At 36.3% G+C, this 25,250-nt stretch overlaps 1 protein-coding gene across 2 annotated transcripts in view; it reads right to left on the reverse strand.

Moving 5' to 3' along the window:
• GALC (galactosylceramidase) overlaps positions 1–25,250 on the reverse strand; it is a 39,730-nt gene continuing 14,480 nt past the window's right edge. Inside the window, exons 7-17 of one of the 2 annotated variants that reach the window (XM_080594377.1) lie at positions 19,066–19,196; positions 15,216–15,371; positions 12,980–13,104; positions 11,036–11,163; positions 10,527–10,616; positions 9,827–9,916; positions 8,551–8,695; positions 7,877–8,057; positions 4,966–5,129; positions 4,406–4,482; positions 1–2,539 (exon numbers count right to left, since the gene is read on the reverse strand). In XM_080594377.1, the coding sequence (XP_080450503.1) occupies positions 2,396–2,539; positions 4,406–4,482; positions 4,966–5,129; positions 7,877–8,057; positions 8,551–8,695; positions 9,827–9,916; positions 10,527–10,616; positions 11,036–11,163; positions 12,980–13,104; positions 15,216–15,371; positions 19,066–19,196 (1,431 nt within the window). In that variant the 3' untranslated portion in view covers positions 1–2,395. Of the gene's footprint in view, positions 2,540–4,405; positions 4,483–4,965; positions 5,130–7,876; positions 8,058–8,550; positions 8,696–9,826; positions 9,917–10,526; positions 10,617–11,035; positions 11,164–12,979; positions 13,105–15,215; positions 15,372–19,065; positions 19,197–24,520; positions 24,649–25,250 lie in introns of both variants that reach the window. The other variant, XM_080594378.1, reaches the window with a different exon arrangement.

Here is a 25,250-nt window from a genome sequence, read left to right on the forward strand (position 1 = left end):
GGGTTTTTAAGTGCTTTATTTGTCCATTTGGAATGATTAGTATTTATAATCAACAACATAAATCTACCCCCAATGAAAGACCTGACAGCTTGTTATTACCAAGCATATTACAGCCTGCTGAAGGGTGAAGAATTACAGACGTACGGATGAATAACATTATATCACCATTAAATCACTTACTCTGTTCGTAACAGTTTAATCCTCTAACATTAATAAATTAAGATTAGAAAAAATAATCAACATTTCCAGTGATAAAATACACTGTGTTTAGTACACAATATAACAACAGTAGTTTATTACACTAGTGCATTAAAAGGTACTAAAAAAATGGACAACTCCTTTGGAATAACTTCATCATTGCTAATCTTATACAAACATTGCTTGCAGCCCACACAACTAAAACAAGTTTATTCCGATAACTTTTTCTCCTGTATTCATTATTATTTGAATATGAGGACCTCAAGTTAGATTCCTTCACATCTACAGTTCCCAGTGACATCCCCTCTTAAATCAAGCAAATAATGAACAGATTTGCATCCACACTTCAACCATCAGAATGCAACTGAAGTAGAAAACTGCCTTTTATTTTTTAACCCAGTTAAAGAAACAGTTAATATTTGGAAGCCTTCTACAAGAATTTTAAAGTTCAGTGCTTTAGACCATTGTTCAAGGTTACTTGCACGTATGAAATCTGCATGTATGAATGATTCATAACCAATTGATAACGGTATCAGTATAATTCTTACAAAAATAAAAATTCTCATCTCCACTTACTAGAGATGAAATTTCAAGACCCTCTGCATTAACTCTATATTAGGTGACAGCTTTGAAGACCGAAGTCAATGCTTACTGGAATCAGCCTTCAAAATAAAGCAGATCCGAATAACATTCAGCATAAATTGAAGTATACTGCAAATCTGTTTCTCAAAGAATCTCGAAGATTCTCAAAGATACTGCCTGCTACAGATGGCCTCATACAGATATTAGTGTCCTATCACGTTTGCAGAAGTACTTGCTTGCCAATTAAGTAAGATGTGAATGTGAAAAGCACAGACACAGGAGGCATGTTTTGTTATGGCAACAGAGATTTTCATTCTAAATGACGAAGAGAAAACTTCACAAGCCAGTTGATGAAAATTCCATTCACTAGCTCACTACAGTGACAATGATTTTTTTTTTTTTTGTATCACAGTAACTTGGAAAAAAAGTGAAACATCAGAAAAAGAGTCCCTCCTTTCAGACTGAATTTCTGATCCTTCAGAATCTTACTCCCTGATGCCTGGAAGTTTAAAAACAGACACTCATGTCAACACCACTGTCTGACACACTACACAATTCTGTCTGCATCCACCTGCTGTCACTTACCTTATGAACAGGTTGCAAAGACTTAAGGGCAAGGACTTCTTTCCCCCCGGTTTCCTTTTATGCAAGTACATGATAGTATCCATACTTCCTCTGTGCTAGAATAATATAATCAACTCCATAACATATTGTTATACTTCAATTATTTTCTGCTCTAAGCTTTAGATCATCACAAATGAGAGATGGATGTCAAACCTTCTAGGAACAAAAAGACATTTTTCCATATATGACCTGACATGGAATGCCAGCATCCAGGACTCTGGATTTTTATTCTTTGTGCCAGGCAAACAAAAACACAAAGCTTTCAATAATGAACTGCAAATTACAGTATCTTTTAATCCATTTCAATCCTTTCATTGGAAAAAGGAGGTAGTTGAGAAATAAGGCATATCCTGCATTGCCTGTTCAGTTTGTAAGGCACATTTCCCTTCCACTGAAAACACGATATATTTCAAGGCTGGCACTCTAAGTTGGAAGAAGTAATAAAATACATTTGGAGTATTTATTGTAATGTCTAGCCTCAGACTGTAGCAGAAACACAGGCAAAACATCTTTTTTCTTAGCATAGAAAAATTACATTCTTCATCTAAATGAAATCTGAAAATGATAAACCTACAACAGTATGGGGCCACTGGCATTTAATTCTTCGAGAGTGAAAGGAATGGACACAATCATGTTAGTGTTAAAAATGCAGCTTGAAAGGCCTTTATCTTATACGAACTTCCAAAGTTATCTTAAAATGAGCTGGAAAGTTAAGATCTTGTTATTCAAAGGATTTAAATCCACAACAAAATTGTTTTCATTGTTACCTTGAACTAAAGTTCACCCCCGGAAATCTAAGAACAAAAATCCCGTAACAACCAGGGGATAAAGTTAGTCATGTTTATAACTAGTCAAGTAAACCTTTAACAAATAACAGGATGAGGATTCAGGTTCTTTTCCATCAGATCAATCACAGTGTTGTCCCCAAAGTTTGAGCTGTCTCTTCTTCAAAGAAAGATGAGAACTGCATTCTCCAAATGCAAAAGCCACCTCAGCTAGCTTCAACGTGAAAGTTGTCAAACTGAGCAAACTCAAATGAGCGAGTTCCAATAGCAGCCCATCCGTTACTTGGTTTAGAAATGGTGACATTCTCCCAGAGTGGATAACCATTTAACAGCCCTGAGGCAGAAGCGCCCTGTCAAAAAATGGAAAGAAAGTTGGCTTTGTAAAATCCAGCAATCAAATGTATTGACACTGAGACAACCTGTAAGGGAGATGAGACAAGCCTGAAAGGTGTCAAGTGAACTTTCAACTCCATTTCACACATTTTCCATGCAGAGGTACTTCTAAATAATCACACAGAACCATACAATGCCTATCAGCTCTGTGAAACACATCTAATGCCTTTACAGTTCATAGATAGAAGGTTCATCTTTCCCCAACTCGCAGCTTGCAAACTCACCGCAGAATCTCAAAGGTACACTGGTTTTCTTCATGTGTCAGTGTCACACTCCCTCAAAACAACGAGCTGTTTTGAGGGGTTTAGCAAAGCTAGAGCTACCTGGAACTACAAAGCAGTTCTTTTGTGGATATAATATACCTGGCATTGACTCTTTACAATTAGGCAAAAAGTCAAAAGAAAAGAATGATGCATTTTAGTCATTAAGTTGAGAGGAGGAACTAGAGAACTTTCAAGTACATTACCATTACAATTAAGAACAGTTTCAGGAACAGTTAAATTTTAACTTGCCAATATTCTCCACTAACTTGTAGTTAGAAAAAAAAAAGCATTCTATTTTACCTGTATTTCTTAATCTGAAGGACAATTACAGACACAGGTAAAACCAAAGAATACTTTCTAAAAAGCAATGAGAGCGCTCTCACACTATCAGTATGAGACCTCTACAATTCTGTTATTGCAAAGGCGTATTTAGCACAAAATATTTTAACAGTGCAGATCAAAGTCTGTAGCATCGTAATTTTAAGATTAACAAACGTCATTGTTTTGTGCTTTAAATTACTTATGCTCATCTTTAGTACCACATTCAGGTTAGTAAGCATCTTAGTCTATTTTACAAATAGCAGTCACTGTCATAAATGTGGGTGTACAAAAACAAAACTAAATTACTTCTACTTCAATGAATGTCTCAGATAAGAGCATCCCTTTGTCTCCCAGTACAAAAGAATGAAAGGAGGAAAAAAAGCTTCTAACACTCACTGACATTTTAGCATGACAGAAAGACTTAACACAGAATTTCAAAGACAGTTTGTTTCTGTACAAGATATCCTCAACTAGGATTTACGCTTCCTCATTATTTCAGGCCACATGCAGATGTGAAGGTTATGTTAGGCAAGGGAATTAGGCACTCAGCAGAGGAGCTTAGAGCCTTTGAGTTACTTGCAGCAATGTCAATTCCAGCTAATTGCACAGGTATATTTTAAATAAAGTTTGATACCAATTTTCTTACCAAGTAACTATGATCAAAAAGGTAAAAACACACACACAAAACAAAAAAAAAATGTACTTTAGACAGGCTTCTAATCAACTGCAGACCATTTTTACTGTAACATAATACCTATGCTTCCTCAGTACAGGAAAGAAGAATAGCCGCTCAACCAAGTTCCCCAGTTCCAAGTCCTTAGGAGGCACCACGTATGAGGACTTGGCACTCAAAGAGGATTGATGGGAATCAGATTCATAAAGCAGACTAGTTTAGTAGTTCACGGAGAGTCTTCGGAACAGGAAATCAGGTCATGATCCTTTCATTAGATTAAGCAAAATATTTGCCTCTCTAGCCATCCTATCACCAGCTTTCAACTCATGATTCTGGTTCTCTTCTATACCCTCTCCAGTTTCTCAAGACCTCTCTAAAAATACAGGCAGCAGAACGAGGTATGGTATTTTAACATTGGTTTAAAGTAACAAAAAAAATATTATTGTTGCTTTATATAGGTAATCTAATGCAAACAGTCTCTCAGCAGAATAGCACAGTTTTGTCTAAACCATTTAGGATTGGAATTTTCATAGCTGATTTTCTAGCTTTTTAGCCTGTGTCCTTACCTGGATGTTGAGTGTAAGTGTGTGCCACGCACTGGCCCGGACACCAGAAAGCCCCTTCATTAATACTTCTTCTCCAGCTGTAAAAATATGCTCAAGGTTAACAAAGTGCTATTTCACCCTTTTGCCAAGGCTGACGGATAAATACCAAACTAGCAAAAAGGAAAATAATTTCATTTTCAGAGATGTTCAGGACCAACAATCTACCAATTTCAATTGCAGCATGGAGGGCTTAATATATAACCTAGACTCTGTACTGTCTGTGCATTCCCCCATTTTGACAAGACCTTTTCTCTATTGAAACCTCCAATGCTATTTGGCCTGAAATACAGACTCCCTTTATTCAGAATACAGGTTGACAAAGTATGAGAGTAGTTATTGCTCTATTTGTTCTACAGATCTTGTTTATATATTAGAATTTTATAAATTCAGAGGATTTGAGATACCACATCACATTATTGAGTTCTAGGCCGAAATTTAAACTAAGCAGAAATCAGGCATGATTGATACCTGGATGAGACCAGAAAAAAATCAGCATCCACTTTTACTAAATGGCTGCTTACCTAAGTCACCAGTGACTCTGTAGGTGCCATCTGCATAAACCCAGAAGAAAACTCCTTTGGTACGACGAACGTATATCCCACCATTGTCAACTCTTCCAGCAATAAACACACCCCCATCATCTTGCTTTTCTATGTAGATGTCACAAGTGACTGTCAGGTTCACCCTGTAAGAGCAGTTAAGTTTTTTTAACGAGCAAAAAAATTTTTTTTTTTTTTTGAGCAGGCAGTAGGTAGAGTACTCCCTACATGGTACAGCAACCTTTTTGAGAAAAGATTTAGGCATCCTAATTGGGACCTATGGGTGTGACAGACACAGATTCATCTTCACTGATGACTTGTCAGGACTGGTTGTTTCCACCTGTGAGTTCACAAATTTTCTTCGGATGAATATGTCTTCTAATAGACCAACAACAAACCTAAGTGTATTGCCAACAAGTTAAAATCTGTTACACAAATTGTTTGTGTTGTCCACAGAAAAGCTTTCAGGCTTACAAAAATAGAAGTTGCTTTTAGATAACAATCAAACCCAAGTTTCAAGGCAAAACTACCACATCCTGTTAGAATTTTATCTTAATTTCTCTGAGATTTTTAACATATAGGCCAAGTCTTAGGAAACCCAGACCTCTTGCTCAAAATGCAGAACAAGTTGTATTTGTTTTTTTTTTTTAAACAAAAAGTTCAGCTAGGTTGAAATTACTTGATTTTTTTCCTGAGGCAATACTTCATCTCAACTGTAAAGCATCAGGTTTTACATGTAATGACAGCTGCAAAGGAGAAAAAGTCCACCATCAAGCAAAGGAATACCAGAACAATCAAATAGTACCTAGAAAATCTACCCAAGTTGCAGCACTAGCCTCTTAAAAAAGAAAAAATTACATCTATTGATGAACGTTCAGCAAATTACATTTCTACATCCCGTATCTGAATTGACTTGCAATAAACTGTTGTGAATATAGATACAGCTACAAGGTCATATATTTAGGAAGTTTCCAGTTATTCTGTTATTTACAAAATGTGGAAAAACCCTCAACGTCCTCAGCTCAGCTGACAGAGAAATCACTAAGAATACCTATTTCAGGAAGTCTTCTTCCCAGCTCTCACATAAAAGAAAAATCTCGTATTTCATTCTAATATAATGTTATTAAAAGTATCAGGTTCTTGGATGGACATTCATTACACAAACTATGTGAGATTTCTTTCTTGCCTCCCTATGTACTAAACAAAAGACTCCCACATCCTGCTCAAGATATTATAATATTGGAATCGGTGAGAGTTAAATAGTAATATTTATAGGATATAGCTAGGCTCAATATAACAAAAGCAAAACTCAAATTTAGGAGTAGAAATGCAGAACTTTCACAAGCACAAGATTAACATCCAAACTAAAACTAACTAAAGAATCCTCAACTTTAATCATAATAAACTGCTATTGATGACTGAAGTCAAACATCATCCCACAGAAAAATTCAGTACAAGATTAGTTCAATATTTCTATAGCATGCAATAATGGTTGAAAACATCTACCCAGGCTTAAACAAATCAAAGGGCCTGAAATTGAAGACTTGTATTACAAAACATTACAGGTGTGTAAAACTTCAATAACCAGGTAAGCATTCAAAAAACAAGCTTTGTTTTGAAAACAAGATAAGAACTCAAAGAAGTGGAACCAAAATGAAAAAATAGGAAGTTTCCTAAGGATTTCAGTACAGTAATTTAAGCATACATTCTATTTACCAGTTACAGGAATCACTGAATATGACCTACTCTATGAGGGGAAGATGATTATAGCGGGAATACAAGGCTTTACTTAACAGAGGGCTGCAGAAGGTAAACAAAAAATCTCCAGCAACAAGATAGTAGTATGTTTTCAGGCTTCAGAGCAAAGTGATTTGATCACTTGTCACAGCCAGAAGTTTGATCTATGTTCTGAAAAAGCATTTGGTTGAACACTGATGTGATCACAGTGAAAGAACAGACAGAATGGCTATTTTAAAAAACAAAAAAAATTAAGCTAGGCTCTTCCAAATTAAACAAAAAAAAATCTTAAGCATTAAGTTTATCATTAGTTACTAGTACTAAGCTGATTATCTAACAGTCTCTTTCCCAAATACTTTTTAATTTTAATTAACATTATGCTAAAATATGCTGCTTCATTACAAATTACCATCATCATAGCTCCTAGAAAGGACTGTAATAATAATCATACTCTTACGAGAGTGGTAAATCTCAGTTGCACCTACCCAGAAACAAAACTGTTTTAAGCAGAAGGTGAATCAAATCCACACAATTCTAGGAACTGCTCAGAAGATGGCAGTCTGCAACAATTAAAACTGCACTAACTCCTGAACTATCTCACTGATATGAGATTGATCAAATCACTAACAATCTAGCAGCACAGTACAAGATTAAGTAATTTACACTAAATTAATTTTTTGTCCCATTTGAAAAGCATACAAAAACTAGTGCTCACTTCAAAATTAGCATTCTGCTTGTGTGATATTGATATTTTGACTTGGTCTTCCCAGTGAGCCACCCCATGTCCGTTTTTCTCAAAAAACAGCTTGAACAAGTATGTCCAGCATGAGTTTAGGAATAATTTTCTCCAGTTTTTCTCCAGCACTGGGCCATGTTACTTAGAGATGAGGTGGAATAACCATCCTTGGATGTTTTCAGGACTCATTTAGACAAAGATACAGTTGACCTGAACTATTAGCATTGGCAAGAGACCCGAGAAGGGCTCAGTGACTTAAGGAAGTCTCTGTCAATCATCATTTCTACACATCTACAGATAGTCTGAATGCACAGATTTGCTGTGCAAGAGAAATTAAGTTTGAAATACATCAATTAATCATAACCCACACTGGTAAGGATGACATTTCCCCAAATGTCACCAAAAATATTGTTTACATACCAACGAAAATTTCCTATGATACTGATGGTCTGGTCTGCATCAGAAACCCAAGTGATGGGTCGCTGAACTACCACCTGTCGGAGCGTGAAAACATGATCTCCTGGGTCAGAACCATTTATGAAGTACTCAAATACACCTGTCTGATCTGCAAAATTTGGAGCTTCGCTGAAAGGTGGATTACCTGTTCAGAGAATAAAATGCATATCAAAACCAAAACATCATTTTTCTTCTGTCTACTCACTCTTGCTTTCAGAAATTTCCTCTGAAGATATTCTCCAGACTTCTTACTCTATCAAAGTACAGACTCCAAAACTGAAGTTTTCGGAGTTGGAAGCAGGCCAGTTTTCATAATCACATGAACAAAGTAAATTACCTTCCATCTTCCTTCACAAAAACTAGTTCACTATACTTGAGCTGTATCTTTTGCATCAAAGAACTGTAGCAGCCACCCAATTAAGAGCTAGAATTAAATACATTTCCTTACAAGTGAGGTATACACCTGTACGTTAACAGAGAAACTGGAATAAATAGGCAAAAAAAAAATAAAATAAAACACATTCAGATTACTTCATACCACCCAGACCAGAGGACTCATATACCACAGTTACGGCCTTTCTACATTGAGACTGTATCTGTGTGTAAATTAAGTTTTTCAACAGAGAATTCTGACTTACGAATATTGAAATCATCTTTGTAATTTGAAGGAAAGGGCTGAGGTGGGGGAGGCTCTGGGCAACTACATTTCTGCCCTGTCTTGAGTGTGGTTAAAGTGTAGACTTCATCCACGTCTAGGTCTATAGAAAAGCTTCCCCTCCAGACCTGGAATTAAAGAAAGCTCAAGCTGCAAAAATCAAACAACTAAATAACAAAATACCCAAGTTTCTGAGTTAAAGGACATTCTCTAAAGACTGATTTGAGGCAAAAATCTTATCTTCTTGCCTCAGTGTTTAATGTCTCCAGATTTTTGAAAACTACTTCCCCCAATCTCTTCATTACCTCGAGGTAAGTTTTTATACAGCTAGTAAAGCTATAGTCAAACAGAGCTTAATTATACAGTTCAGGCATCAAAGGCAAGAAGTTTCAGCACAGGGAAAAACACCAGATGTTACAGAGAGACTGCTGGGAATATCCTGTCGTGAGTAGTACTTAAGTCATATTAGGCATAGCGCTCTTTGTTTTTGAGAACAGTTACTTTAACATTAAACAGTTTGAGGAAGTACTTTTTTTTTTTTAAGTAAGTTTGTGATGAACGTCCCATATACTCACATTCTTACTGCTTTGAGTAGTACAAAAAGTTATCCCAACAGAGGCTCTTTTCTCAAAAAAAATTCTTCTACATGCACCCAATGAACACACATATCCCAAAGGTTTGACAGTGAATGTGGGCAGAGAGGCCAGAAAATTAGAATGTTACCACCTTCGGGCCAGAGAAATACTACAACTATCACCTTGCAAATCCTTCTGCAGCAGGAACTCCAGTGCTAATCTGGAATAATGCTAACGCCCAGCGTATGAGCATGAATAAAGTTAGGTTTAACAAATCATGCTCGGGTATACTATACTGACATTTTATTGTATTTCAAAAGCACAGGCTGAAAATTCAGTAAGGTAGGCCCGAAAATGGAAAAGAACATCCACATGCATCACTATCACAATGGGATCACTTAATTTCACTACTTTCAAAGTATGTATCTACTAGAAAGCAGTAATGTTTCAGCCCTACAAAACAAACTGCACCACCAGCCTACTCAGCAATTATCTTTATGAACACACGCAGAATACCATCAAGCTTCTCTCTGAAGAGCCAAGTACAAGTTACCTTAGATTGCCTTATGTGATTCTACTTTTTACTTCGTAATCCTACATTGCAAAACAAAGAAAAGCATCTTTTTTGCACTTCCATTTCTTAAAAGTAATAATACAAAAGATTAATAAAACTAATCAACTTACATCTAAAGGATGGAGTTGCTTGAATAAAATAGAGTTTGCAGATTCAAAATCAAGCCTTGAATACCACACTTGAAGGGTTTTCACCAAATACTACAATGAAATGTAACAAAATTAAAAAAAAAACCACCACACAATTCTAATATTGACCTCAAGAAATATCAGTCCTTTATTGGTGTATAACTTGTTATTTTAGAGCTGTTGATCTCATTAGCAGTCACCACTCTATTCTGCTAGCCATAACATACTTCATATTTTTGTAGATTATATGTCAATAAACCTACATTATACAGTCAGCTTCAGTTATTTTCCTGAAAAGGAACTGATGACAACTAGAAAGGTCATGATATCATGACCATGCTAGCCAGGTAACCTACATCAGAAGGTTAAAGCACTCAGCCTTGACATAAATCCCAAGGTAAAAATCCAACTGTGTATCTGTTCCAGTGAATTTTTTCTTCAATATACATATTATTAGACCAGGAGGATAGTAACTCTACAAATTCAGTTATGATATTATGTCTTATGGTGAAAGCAGAAGTAGAATGTTTAAAACTTTGGCAGGTATATAACAGCCTATAGTACTGGAGGTAAAGAATTTTGATCTCTTGCTACCCTACTATATTATCTTGTGTGCATTTGTCTCTGGATAGCTATTCACCTTGCAAGAGTAATCAAATGTATTCATTCAACGTCTACTTACAAAAGACCCTCTGAGGTAGAAAGTTGCTCTCTGAGGTGACACATTAAAATGAGGCAGTGGAGGCCTGATACATTGAGAGTGATTATGAGTCTGAAGAAAAAAAGAAAAGGAATATACATTACTGGAATTCATCACATCCCAATATTCATGAAACACAGGATAAGTTTAAATTAAAAAAACAAATAGTTGCAAATTGATCCTGTGTTATTTCATTAACTTAATGATGATTGTTATTACACAAACTTAATTTTATTGGGAATTCTGCTTTAAGAAAAACACATGGATTTAATTTCCTCCCATGGTGTATCATGAAATTAAGGCTAATTTGTGATATAAAAATTATACACACAGTTTAGATAGAAAAAAGGATTTGTAGCAGTCTAACAAGGCTATAAAAGTATCATAGAGCATATTCACAGATATTAAACTACGTAAATCAGAACAGGCTCTTTGTAAGAAAATGTTCCCTTTATCTATCCTACTTTGTTGGAATTGCTGATGTACATTACCATAGTTTCAATTATGATGGTAAGGTTTCCTAGGCCATCTGTCAGAGCTACAAAACTGCCACCTCCTTCCAAGTGTCCGTCAACTTGCAAGTATGACCAGCCTGGTTGAGTAAATTGTGTTGTGTGCGCTAAGACAAAACAGAACAAAAATCAGAAGAAAACAATTAAGTCTTAATAAAAATATAACGTCCATTTTTAGTCTGAATTAAATTTCTTGCACAAGAAAAAGGTGATCTGGGGAAGGAAGTAATGGAATTTCAAAAAAAAATTCTACCTATACAAGAAAATTAAGAAATTGTACTAAAACACAATTAAAAACATCAGCTCTGTGACAGATAAAGCAGTTAAAACAAAATGTTAGCAATTATTTTAACAAAAAGGAGAAAAAAAACTTATCATAGAATGGTTTGGGTTGGAAGGGACCTTAAAGATCATCTAATTCCAACCTCCTGTCATGGGCAGGGACACCTCCCACTAGACCAGGTTGCCCAAAGCCCCATCCAGCCTGGCCTTAATTGCTTCCAGGAATAGGGTATGCACTTCTCTGGGTAACCTGTTCTGGTGCCTCATCACTCTCAGAATAAAGAATTTCTTCCTAATATCTAAACTAAGAAAGGGTAGATTTAGATTAAAACCATTACCCCTTGCCCTATCACTACACTCCCAGACAAAAAGCCCCTCCCCAGCTCTCCCGTTATGTAAGGTCTCCCTGGAGCCTTCTCTTCTCCAGGCTGGACAACCCCAACTCTCTCAGCCTGTCTTCACAGGAGAGGTGCTCCAGCCCCTTGATCATCCTTGTGGCCCTCCTCTGGGCTCATTCTAATACTTCCACATCCTTCCTGTGCTGGGAGCCCCAGAGCTGAACACAGCACTCCAGCTAGGATCTCACAAGAGCAGAGCAGAGGGGCAGAATCACTTCCCTCGCCCTGCTGGCCGTGCTGCTTTTGATGCAGCCCAAGATACGGCTGGTTTTCAGGGCTGCAAGTGCACCTTACTGGGTCATGTTGAGCTTCTCATCAACCAACACCCACTATATGTCACTAAATAAATCAATCATGTACATGTAATATGAATATTCACCACAGTTCAGACTTTCCCCCATCTCTATTAAAAAAAATAAACCAGGAAACAGTTAAGCCAGATAAAGTACAGAAGAGCATCTCCTTGAGAAATAACTACATGAGGTAGAGTTTTCAGCAAGCAAGACAGTACCAAAGACATATGACCTAGGTCACAAAAATCCAGACAACATGGAAACAGGAACAGCTGCGCAGTTGTTCTGAACTGTTCATATGACAGTATAGCCATTTTTTCTAACGTTTTTACATATACTAGTAATTAGCAAAAGAATAAAAGTTAAGGCATTTGTCTTGATCCTTCTTTACAGCATTGTATATGCCACTAGCTTTGTGGAACTGTGGCAAAGGTGCCAAAAGATTACAGAAGGACTACAGAGTAACCAGTGAATCATGTTTTCGTAAGACAAAGCATAAAAGTATTCCCCTTTCCTAATGCACAAGGAAACGCTGAGTTTAACAGACCAAGAAACTCTGGCAGTACAAGAGTACTAAAGTTCTTTGTTCTATTTTCTCAAATTGAAAGGTAATAAATGTCTACTTACGGATGAAAAAACAAGAGTGAAAAAGAATAGGAAAGTACACTAATCTCTACAGGCACACTAACCCTTACAGGCATTTCAGATCAAACGACTTTATATAAGCTACTGCCTCTTATTGCTATTATTTCTGCATGATCTAATGGTCAAACATTAAGATTTCCCTTGCTATTAAGATCTCCGCTTTCTATTGAAAGAAGCCTTTTTTTTCCTTTAAGGTATTCATAAGACTTTCCACAAAGTTAAGTTTAATTTGGTGAAAAAAAGTACATAGAAAAAAGACTAAACAAATAAAGGCCTCAGACAATACAGTTACACAAGCCTTTTACCTGTAATCCAGATAGGCGCTTCTACTTTGTAATGGCCACTCCAGGGCTCTTGTGCTGTCATTAATCCACATCGACCAAAGGGCAAGTCTTCATAATAGCTAGCCACTAAATTCCACGCAATGGTTCTGGAAAAATAGGTTTGTTTTGTTTACTCATATGGATTGTATTAGATTAAATTAGTACAAGAATTTATTCTTCTTTTTCTCCGGTACACATTCAAAAAACTCCCCATCTCAGCCAAAAAAAATAAAAAGTTTCCCAGGCAAAAAAAATATATATCTTTACAGCAAAAGGAGAGGGGGAACGAAAAAAAGAAAAAACAAAACACTACTACAACAACAACAACCCCACAGGAAAGAAAAATAAAACAAATCATCCTCCAGAGTTGAAAACTTCATACTAAACGACCGATACATTTCCTAGCTCTATCACCATGAAAAGATGCACATTAAAAGAAATGTGCACCTGAGACTCCATTCATACTTGCTAACCACATAAGCTGAAAGAAAATTCAAAATAAAAAACTGAAGTTGTCAGAGTTTACAATTGTTATTAGCTTTTTTGGTTGTCTGGTTGTTGTTTGTGGTGGTGGTGTTTTGACGGTTTGGGGTTTGTTTGTTTAAGCCCTGATAAGTATAATCCTCCTTTTATCCACATAAATAAAGGACAGGTAACTCTAACCAGCCATCGCCCAAGATTTAAGAAATTGTCAGGACATTGACTAGGTTAATTTTCTCATGTCTTCTGATTTGTGAGTATCAGTGAGTATCTGTTGCTATGACCTTAAGATCTATGCAGCCATAGGCATGCAAAATACAGTTTAACAAAGTAGTTTCAGAGAAAACAAAAGCTGGTATGTGATTTTGCGTTTATATAAATGAGTGCATAGAGCTCATATTCTAAACTCACTGCCTTAGATTTATCACGTGATACATGCATTTCAGGAGAGATTCTGAAGTGCTCCAAAGACACACTCAAAAAATAAACAACTCCAGATGTAAACTCAGCTTCCTCACGGTAAAATTTTGCCTAGATGCAGCACAAGGCAACAGGAATGTAGGGAACTCAAGCTCAGAGGAAATGAGTAACAGAAAGATTAGCCTCCCTTCATCAGGGAGACTTGATTTTCAATATAAAAGCCAAGATAATTGCAATATTGATTATATGGATTTGGAACTGTTCTATAATATCTGAATAATTTCTGGCTGCTACATTTCAAAACAAATGGGGCTTATATAATTCCAAAGAGCTTGGAGAAAGAAGAAAACACAACAGGAAAAGACTTATCCTTAAATGAAATACTGAAGAGCATGAGAGTCGAGAGACAAATGACTAGTCAGGAATTCACAGAGGAAATAGTTATGTGGTAGAAATTTTCAACTCACAGAGGGAAACAAGATTCACAGAAGACAGTCAACTCAATAAGTTTCCCTTTAGAAGTATGCAAGTGCTTTCTGCTGTGCTCCATTTCAAGCATTTCAGACAAAAACATTTCTCTTTATTAATCCAAAAATAAGTTAAATAAAAGCTAAAAGTTCTAAAGTGATTTTGTTTAGATCCTGATGCCTCCATTTTCTTTAATCAGACTTTTTTTTCTAATATTAGTAGTTGTTTCACTGAAAACAAAATATATTTCCCATTCTGTTCTAGAACTGACTTACATAATTACCCACTAAGTAGAACACAAATTTTCTTCCAGATTTCAGTTTGGCACAAAGACATACAGAACACAGAAAAAAATATCAAAAGACTACAGTAAATTTTAGAATGGATTCTCAGAAAGCAGCTGTATGGAAAAAAAATAGGTAATAAAATACTTTTCTACTACTTTTAAATGAAGACAAACAACCTGATAAAGACCCTAAGAAACATGCAGCTAGATTAGCTTTATTATGTTATTTTCCTCCTGTGTTTTTCAGGTTGTTACTTCTTAAGAACATTCTGTTTTTAAAAAGTATCACCAGCATCTCAAAGACAGACGAACTCCACTGCATAAACTAATGGATACATGTGGAATTGTAATGACTAAGAATGCATTAAAATTTGTGGGACTTCTATCCCAGAGAGAGGTTAAGACAGTAGACTTCACACCTTAGTATATTTGAACTGGGACTGACAGAGGAGAAAGTTTCAGTTTACCTACTCCCTTAACATAGCAGATGGATGTGTTATGTGGTACTTTAGACAATTCTTACATATGAAGTTCCAAAAGCGAGCAACAGTGTACTACACTTACGAGGTCATGTTTCCATTCACATAGTTTTGATTTAGGATCCGAGCCCAACAGCCTGCACCTACTTCATCGTTGAAAGTACTATAATCTTCTGAAGACCACAGTTTCTTCTGCGTTAATAAGGCATTTGGCACTGTTTTTGTTCCGGGATAGTGAGCCCTACACAGTATTTTAAAAAAGAAAGAGCACTTATCACAAAGAGAAAAATCAAAGCCTGGAAGTACAAACAGTAGCAATAATTCCCCTCTTCCGAACTTAAATCAAAAAACAAACTTTCATTGGAATAATATTAATGGAATAAAAAACCTGGAACAAGAGAGATCCGTAATACATCATATCTTACGTATTTGCATCAGTACAAGATTACTCCTTTAAAACATTACAAAATATTTTAATATTTAAAAATACATTGTGTAATGTCTGCAGCTAGGTGAAGCAAAGCTTTATCCTGAAATTAAGCTTGATAACTTGTATGAGTAATTGTATTATGCTAAGAGAAATACATGCTACTTTGTACTACGTTAGACAAAACTTTAAATAATTGTAAGTCAACAGCAACATACAGTACTAGGCATTATTCTAAAAACTTAACAGCATTAATGTCTTAATGCACCCGAACATGAACTTAGCTCATTCTTTTCAACAAATTCAGCTTTCAAACAGGCATTTTGGGTGGACTATAAGAGCTAAAGAGGCATAAACCAAAAATAACTGAAATATGATGAAAGCTAGTTTTCTTTGCAAAGCCTTTCTTACTTGAGTACATATACTTCCTCCCAAATAAAGACTACTGATCATATTCAATCAAATCAATTCACTATGGCAAATTAGCCTGGCTGAAATAAAACCTTGCAGAAATCATGATCATTCCCCTCAGTTAGGGCACACATTGAACACACTAAATGCATACGCTAAAATGAACCATCACTACTGGAAAGGAAAGCATAAAGATTTCCTTTACTACTAGGCTGAAACTTGACAAATTTATCAATTTGTGAGTCAGGGACAAAAGAAATAATTTTTCTATATTGATTGTTGGTTTTAAGTATTTTCTCCCTATTGGACTATTGGCCATTTCCCATTGTTATAGTCTTTCATACCTTGCTTCACTAATGATAATAAAACAGATAGTGAAGATTTTAACTACATCCTTGTACAGGTTAGCAAACATTTTCCCTTTAGCTTGGAAACACAAATATTACCTTAGTACCAAGAAGTTTTTTTTCTAATGGTGTAAAACATGCAGCTTGCAAAAACAAGGCAGAAAATGAGATTTGTATTCCTACACTCCATGTCCTGAAGAACTTTTTATTAGAGAGTCAATAAAAAATGTATTTTACCAAAATTTGGGGGAGGGGTGGGGTTAAGAGCTTTACATAAAATTACACAGGAACAAAGTAGAGCTCCATTTTCCTGCACATAGCAATATACCAAAGGAGAGGAGGGAAGAAAAAAAGTCAGGTTAGAAATAGCGGGTTTTTTCCACTGTCTTTCTTACATATCTGTACAAGGTTGTAAAAATTAAACCTAAAAAAAAAAGAACACCATCACTGCAACAGAGCTTTGCAAAAAAGCACTAGCTACAAAAACCTCAAAATCTAGTTCTCAGCATCTCTAGAAAAAAAAATACAATTTGTCAGCTAACATCACTTTTATTCCTGCTTCTCATTCTTATTCAGAATGTAGGCCTGGAAGCAACAGGGGGACAGTTTGAATTTGCACTAGTGCACACATCATATATTCTATTGTGGAAAAACAAGATGATGTGAAGTTACTCCGGGGTTGTTAACTTGTACATAATTAGTTTTGACCAACTTCTTTAAAAGGCTTGGTTTTCTGTGACACTTATGTTTACCCAAATGCCTATTTAAAACAGATCTAGTTAAGAACGCTGATGATTCTAATCAAAAAGACTGAGTTGTCACCTCATAGCATTCTGAATTTGTATTAGGTAAAAAATGAAAGCTGTTCTTGAACTCGCTGACACACTGTAAAATCTTCCTGTTTTCTTTCCACTAACAGCAGGAAAAGGGGGAATCTTTTCCAACATGGAGAGTCAGAATAGCTCGATCTCTAACAGTACAACATACAAAATTGAACTAAGCGGTTTACATTGTGCTACAAACAAGTAACACATCAAAAGTACTATGAATAAGCACGGAATTTGCAAGTCCATCTTTGAAAAACATTTTTTCCCAAGAGTTGCAATGTAATTTAAATCTGTATGAGTAATACTTGTTTAATTCATTCTATTTCATTTCACTGGTAAAATTAATGCAGCTGTAATAGCTCTGAAAAGCTGTTTGGAAATATCACGTTATAAAGAGCTTTGGTGACCTGGGTCATTCTTGTGTGGGTGAACATTATTAATGGCTTTACAGTGTCTCTTCAGGGCTCTCCCTCATTTCTAGGCATTGCAGTATCTTTAAGTTGAAGTCTGGATGCAAATAGCGCAAAATAACAAAAGCAGTAGCTTTAACTAATTTTCCCTCCAGCTTCTCTGATGTGAGACCTCAGAGATCACAAATCAAGTTACAAAGCCAAAATTAGTTTTTTTGTATAGTCATGTCAAATCCTGGGTAATAAATATTTTTTTAATTTCAAATTAAAAAGAACCCCAACAATATTTTTGAAAAATCCTGCGTTGGTCTGTGCACCACTGAATGCCCAGGAGCCAATTATCCTTCACACAAAAGAGTCTATTTCAACTCCCTGTTAAGACTGAATCAGGGTAAGGACTCTAAAACTTATATTTCTTGCACAGAGTTAAACAACTACAGCTTACTGAAATAGCATGGAAACAACAGAGCTTCTGGAATTAACACTGAGTGCATACTGGATCTGCCAAAAAAAAGCAGAAAGGAATCATGCTATGTTGCAATCACGGTAACCACAGTGAGTTCGTATCTGGTCAGAGTGAGTTGATAATTGCTTTTGTTTATTGACCCGCACACAATCCAAGACCTCACCTGCAAGAAATTGTTAGGATATTTTTTATTGTTCAGAATGAGAGGAGGGGTTGTTTTTTTTGCAATACAGACTCTTATCAGTGTTTGGAAGGAAAGCCTTCATTCCTCTACCTCTGTAGGTCAAATATATAAACATGAACAAAAGACTCAAGTTGAAGCAGGAACAGCCCCCTTTTGAAGCATGTGACTAGGTCAGCCAAGTTCATGGAACCTAATAATTAAAATTTAGACCTTCTGTAAAAGAAGTTAATGAGCAAATCTTACATGTATTTGTATTCAGAAGTCAGTAATAAGCTTCAAATTTAGTGTAGTGCTTCACAAAACATTACCATCATGTGACGAAACCCAGAACTAGAGAAACAAGTCAGCTGATTTCATACTTCCCAAACGTAAGGCTCCCATCATAATGAAACAGAAAACTGAGAAGATGTATATATTTTTTGTTATAATAATCAAAGCACCAATTCAATTCTGACTCGCACCAGTTTCTTTAACAACAGAGTGGTGCAAGTCAGTAATACAAGGTTGTATACAAAGTTGTGAAGTTCAAACGCTTTTTGCACATCAAATACAGGAACCAAACTAACTCTCAGGAAAAAAAAGGGTTTTCCAAAACCCCTTCAAGTCATCAAATGCACAGCCACAGCCAATTGGAGTCTTGCACATGATAGGAGACTCCTGATTCAATTAAAGCATTTAAGCTGTGACCAGGACAACAGCTCATCTGACATGATGTGGGTTAGTAAGAAAGATTACAGTACCAAACTTTTCACTGCAGGTAAGAGTACAGAGAGGTAAAGCTTTGGTTATGCCATTCGAAAAGAAGCAATATGAACACAAACTTTGAACAAACCACCAAGAAACGAAAAAAGAGAACCCCCTACCCAATGACATCGACCACGTCGTGGAGCTCAGAGTCAAGCAGCAAGACAAAGGAAATGGGCTCCCACAGTCTATCGCTGGCTATGATCCTCACCTGCTGCAGGCCATGTTTATCCAATGTGTACCTCAACAGCTTGGAAAAAAAAGAAAAAAATAGGAGAGCAAAGAACAGAGAGAAGGGACAAAAAAATGTTTTTCAAATTGTCAGAAGTTTATCTTGGGAAAGGCAGCATCTCCTTCAGCACTGTTTGAACACGCTTCAGAAAAACCATATCATGTTTCAATTCTTGTTCTTGCAACTGGGACAAAAACTGTTACACCAAACAAAACGTAACAAACAGATTGTCAAGCACAGACTGCCTTCAAAGGAGGACGTATCTTCTTCTGCCATGCCAAACCCCAAAGTACATGACAAAAGGCAAAGTGAAAAACATTTGGTTCTTGTTTTCTCACACACACAAAACTGCAGATGAAGTTAGAGGCAGACAAAGCCTAGCAGATTTCATGCAAGATACTCTACTTGCAGAGCAGCCACTTCAACGTTACAATGCAGAGGGTTAGGCTACAAGAGCCACATACAGCAGGGCAAGGACAGCTGAATGTTAACTGTCAAAGCTTTGCGAAAGCCAAGCAAACGTTTAATTAAAAGGAGTTGATTCTGCCTTTCCTCCCTTCTAAGCCACTGTTTCAGTTTAACGGTGAAGCAATACACAAGTGAGATCAGCTCTTCCTAAACACAACTAACAGAAGAAACGAGAAAAACCCCAGACACACACACCTTATTACTCAACCGCATTTTATTTCAAGCTTTATAATTGCAACCAACATATACTTCCCAAGACACATTTTAAGGCCTTGAAAATTACTGAAAGAAATCTAAAACCTCACGTAAGACCAAGGCTAACAATGTAGTTTCTTGAAATCTGGAAGGCCCCTAACCAGCATTTGTTGTGCTTGCAATTAAAGTAACATCGAATGCCTGACAGCTCTCAAACTTGATATATTGTAGAAACATACAGAAGCATCTCTAACAATTCTACCTTGTAGTTCTACCTACAGGAAACAGTGCTGCAAGGTTATTTTCCATAGATGAGAAAGTGAACTAACTTATCTTCAGTCTGAAATATCAAGATTTCCTGCCCCTTAAGGTTCTTAAGAAACCTGTCTGAACTCAATGTTAACATTTTATTTACATTGTATTTTCCTGTTATATCTTGTATTAGAATAAGACAATATTTGGTTCACAGACTTAACATACATATCAAGGCTAAAGCATTTTGTAATTAGGGTGTGTTCCTGATAACTAAAGAAAGGCAGTTGGAATCCTGGCTTCAAGAAGGAGGATCTGAGAAACTACTGGCCTGTCGAACTCTCCTCCCCGGGAATGTTAGAGAGGATCACCCTGGAAGCCATTTCCAAGCATACGAAAGACAAGAAGATGACTGGGAACAGCAGCACGATTTACCAAGGGCAAACGATACCTGATAAACCCAACTGCTTCCTGTGACAAGATGACTGACTACCTGTGTGGCCAAGGTAAAATCAGTGGATGTCATTATGGCTTGCCTTTAGCAAGGTCTCCCACCAAGCTGGGGAGTCCAACCAGGTGATGACTACTCATGACGTCCCCACAGACTAATATAGGGCCAATACTGTTTGATAACTTTATAACAACAAAAAAAAAAAAATCAGGAAGTTCACAGGCTATATGTTGAAAAGAAGGGCTGCTATTTACAAGAATCTAAACAGACTGGGAGAAAAAAAAAACAGGCTGATGGGAACCTTGTCAAGCTCAACAAATGCAAACAAAAAGTCCTGTACCTGAGACAGAATAATCCCCTGCAACAGTACAGGCTGGCAACTGATGGAAGACTGGAAGATTCAGCTAGGTATAAAAACTAAAAAGTAAGGCGGAAAAGAGATAAATGGTAAAAGAACAGGAGCACAGTCAAAAACATAGAATAAGTTGCCCAAACGGGTTGTGAAGATATTCAAACTCAACTAGGAAGCCTCAGCGCTATGAGCTAACTGCACCTGCTTCACACAGGGAGCATTCTATCTAATTACAGATAACATCCCCAGTAATACCACATAAAAAAAAAAAAAAGGTTCTTTTACAAGTAAAATCTACAGTATGAAATTGAGACAATTTATGTCCCGATTATGTCTTGGGATCAGTTACATAAAACCAAAATGAAGAAATGAAGTTTCCAACTTGTGCTTTGAACTATGTAAAACAAAAATCCCATTTAAAACAGATGGCAAAAGCAGCATGGTCCAAAAATCACAAAAATCCCAAAGACAGCATTTTCTACAATTAATATTTATTCTTCTGTCAGATTCGCATACTCTCGGACAAGTTAATTTATCTCTCTTACAGAGAATGTCTTCTACCTCGGAGAAAGCAAATGACAGTGAACTGAACTTGTTCTTCCTATTGGACTGAAAAAGCCTTCCTTGATGGTAAGATTAACAATTCCCCTAAAGCTGTGACTACATTAACTGTAAAAATCAACAAAACAACCATCCCTTACATAAAACCATAGTCTTTACAAAGTAACTCCTGTCACCCCTCTTCATTCCTTGTAAGGCTTACCATGATTATTTAATTACTTATTTTTTAAATGCCAGACACTAAGAGAGAGGAAAAAATTGAAACGGCAGCTATCATTTCTGCTATTTGATCACTGTATTAGAAAATGCTCATGATACATCAACTAAAAATATTTGTTCTGTCTGGCAAACAAACTGACCTGAAGGGAGATTTTTTTTTCTAAAACCACCCAACAATGGCTGTCCATTAATAATGACTTACAAGGCAAAGATAGCTAAAATTGATGAGAACTATAGAGAAACATTTTCACTTTGTTGACTTCTAAATAAACATCAGAAAAAAATATTTGTAATATATTCAAGTCTAATTGCATAACAGAATATAAGCCTTTAAGAAAGATCTTGCCAAAAAGCCAGGCTTTGTTAAACTCTGCAAACCAAATCCACATCTAACACAAGAAGAGGTGGCACCAAGCCATACATAGAATCATAAAATCATAGAATATCCCGAGTTGGAAGGGATCCATAAGGATCGTCAAGTCCAACTCCTGGCACCGCTCAGGTCTACCCAAAAGTTTAGACCATGTGACTAAGTGCACAGTCCAATCATTTCTTAAATTCAGACAGGCTTGGTGCAGTGACTACAGACACTGAATAATACATCCTGGGAGAAGAGCAGTAGGAAGATATACTACACAAACACAGAAAAAGCACTGATCAAAATAACGTAGGAAGACAGTAGCGAAGGCGGTATTGCAAACAAAATAAGGAAGCATAACACAGTTTAAGACTCGAGCTAGCTAAATTACAATTTTCTTCTACTTCCAAGCACTTTACAAGTACCAAGTAAGTTATTTGATTTAGGAACAAATAAAAGCTTTTTTCCTTCTTCTAAAGTAACACCTGTTTTTCAATGGCAACTGCTGCACTTCATTTGTATGAAATAATGGCAAGCAGTACGTTCACTAAGACCACTCCTTCCACCAATGAAATTGAAACACACTGACACAAATATGAAGGGGGAACAAAAAGCAAAACCCTACCGTCAATATACCTTAGTTTACAAATGGTATTTTAAGCAGGGAACTGTGCAATCAGATTAAAAAATTACCTGGTGCAAAAAAAAGAAAGGAAAAAAAGAACACAAAAGGAAAAACAAAGAAAGGTAAATATCAAATACTTTTTGTGGATGGATGCCAAAGCAATCATTCCAATAATTTCTAAACAAACAATATAACTTTAATTCCAAATTTCCATTTCAAAATAGAAGAAATGTAAAACAAAGTCACTGAGAGGGTTAAGCTTGCAAAGAGATTACAGAACGTACAGGAAAGGACTTCACAGAAAAGAATCTAATACTACTCAGGAAAACAGATTGAATAGCAGATTTTGCAATCAACTAGACAGAGATATCTACGAGACATACAGATACAGTGTACTTTTACCAAGTTTATGAACTTGAAGGACAGATGTGTAACTACTATTATCTTTTTCTAGGTCAGCAAGAACTGCTTGGTAGTTGGTGCCTTAAAGTCAGTACTGGCTGAAAAACATGGTGTTCTTGTTTTGTTGCCTGTGTATATAGCTGAATTTCTTAATAGATAGCACTACTGAAAATATTCCTCTAACTCTTCGTTCTGGTCAGTGGGGTGGGGGAGTTGAGGAAAAACATGTATCATGTTCAAGAAAAACATGCACAAATAAGAACGTGCATCTTAAAGAGCATTTCATTAGCATGGGAATCATAACTAGAATATATCCTAATGCAATATGAACTTGCTGAGGTTCAAGTCTTGGTTATTCAAGACAAGCCAGACATAAACACATACAGCTTTTATTTTCTTTTTGGAACCAAGTTAGTTATACAACACCAGCATTATAATTGCTACTTCTCTGGAAGCTACTTCCAGGTGATCAGCGTTTACAAGCTCAGCACACACAAAAGCTGTTTCTGTACAAAATCCCTGCTTAACTGTCTTGCTGTAACCTTTGCACCATACATCAGTTTAAACAATTATATCACAGATCCTTACATATAAATGAGAACAAACAGTATGTTACAGACCACAAGTACGTTCTTATCACAGTAAGGCTAATAACAGAGGTAAGCAAGATTAATGCAACACAAGGGAACAATTTATACTTGTAGAGTTGATTACCACTGTAAACATGCTATAGCTTTGAAAAATCTAATAGTTTTGAGAAATCAAAGCAAGCAAGAAAGCAAGAGCAGCAAAACGAGTATCAAGCCAGTTGATAAAAAGCAAGGTAGAAAAAGTGTATTAGGGAGCAATTGTACAGACAAATAATCAAGTTGCCATTTGTCAGAACTGCAACAGTGGGCACTACTACCTGCTGAAATTTAGATAGGTTGTATAGATATAAAAATAAACTTCAGATGCTACCAGATGAAAGCAATAAGTAGTCTTCTACCCTTTCAACATGATCAGAAAAATCATAAGCAAAGGGTCTATAACAGGGAATGCTGCAATGGTAAGTAGTACCATGGTGAAAGTTCAAGCTCATCTGAAATTAAAACAGATTCCAGACCAAGAATTCCATCCTAAAGTTTTTTTCTGACTTTGAAGATGCACTTGGAGACTAGCTAGAAGTCTCCTGTCATTTGCTAGTGACAATGTAAGAAGCCTAAGATCTAGCTCCTAACTCAATATTTGAAACAAATGATGGAAGAATTACATGATCAACTTAGACATGCACTAAAACTGAAAGCTGGGAGAGAAACAGGAAAGAGTAGTCAGTCACCACTGTACATGATGATTTCAAAACTGGGAATGACTAGGAAGTATGAAATATGACTACATGACTTCTCAAAATGGAGGTGAAGATTTTAAAGAAATTAAGTGATAAGTAATGTGTAACATTCCTCCCTTCTCCCACACTTACCCGACTACCTGAACGGCATCATTAAGATAGGGATCAACTACCATCTCCTTTGAAATGTTCCAATCTCCATCCGCAGCGATGATGCCAATGTTCCTTAGACCCAGTCTGTCCAAAGACTGTCGAAGTACCTTAGTAACAGATAACACCACTTAAAGTGCAGCCTTTCATCACACACGCAACACGAAAATTTAAGACTGTTTAAGATTGTATACAATGTAAAAACTAAAGGAGCAGTCAGTGGAAGCATCTGTTACCGATCTTGCTCTGAAGACAAGTTTTCACTTCTCATAAGGGAGCCACAATTACAACCACAATAAAGTTATGATAAGTATTTAACACTGAAGAATTATCTCTGACAGTCAGATAGCCACACAAAAAAATAGGCTGGTATTATAAACAAGTTTTTAAACTCAATGCTCAACTTAAAAACATTTATTTTTTTCCAGTGGCTTCCACCTGCAACTACATCTGGGAACAGACATCAGTCCACAGCCTAAAATACTTTCTTCAATCTTAGATACACAGGGATTATGTAATACGTGCTGTATGCATGCATACATAAGGAAGATTTTTCAAAATCATTCGAAGATCAGTAGGCATGAATCCTTAGATTCTGTAATTTCTTATAATAGACCTCCACCAACATGAAGGCAAACAGAGAGCATTTCTGTCTTGACTTGCAGTCAAGACAAGGACCCAAAGCAAAGTTCAAGTGATTGTGACAAGCAAG

This window comes from Anser brachyrhynchus (genome assembly GCF_964034855.1).
Source record: "Anser brachyrhynchus genome assembly, chromosome: 5".
Taxonomy (NCBI): domain Eukaryota; kingdom Metazoa; phylum Chordata; class Aves; order Anseriformes; family Anatidae; genus Anser; species Anser brachyrhynchus.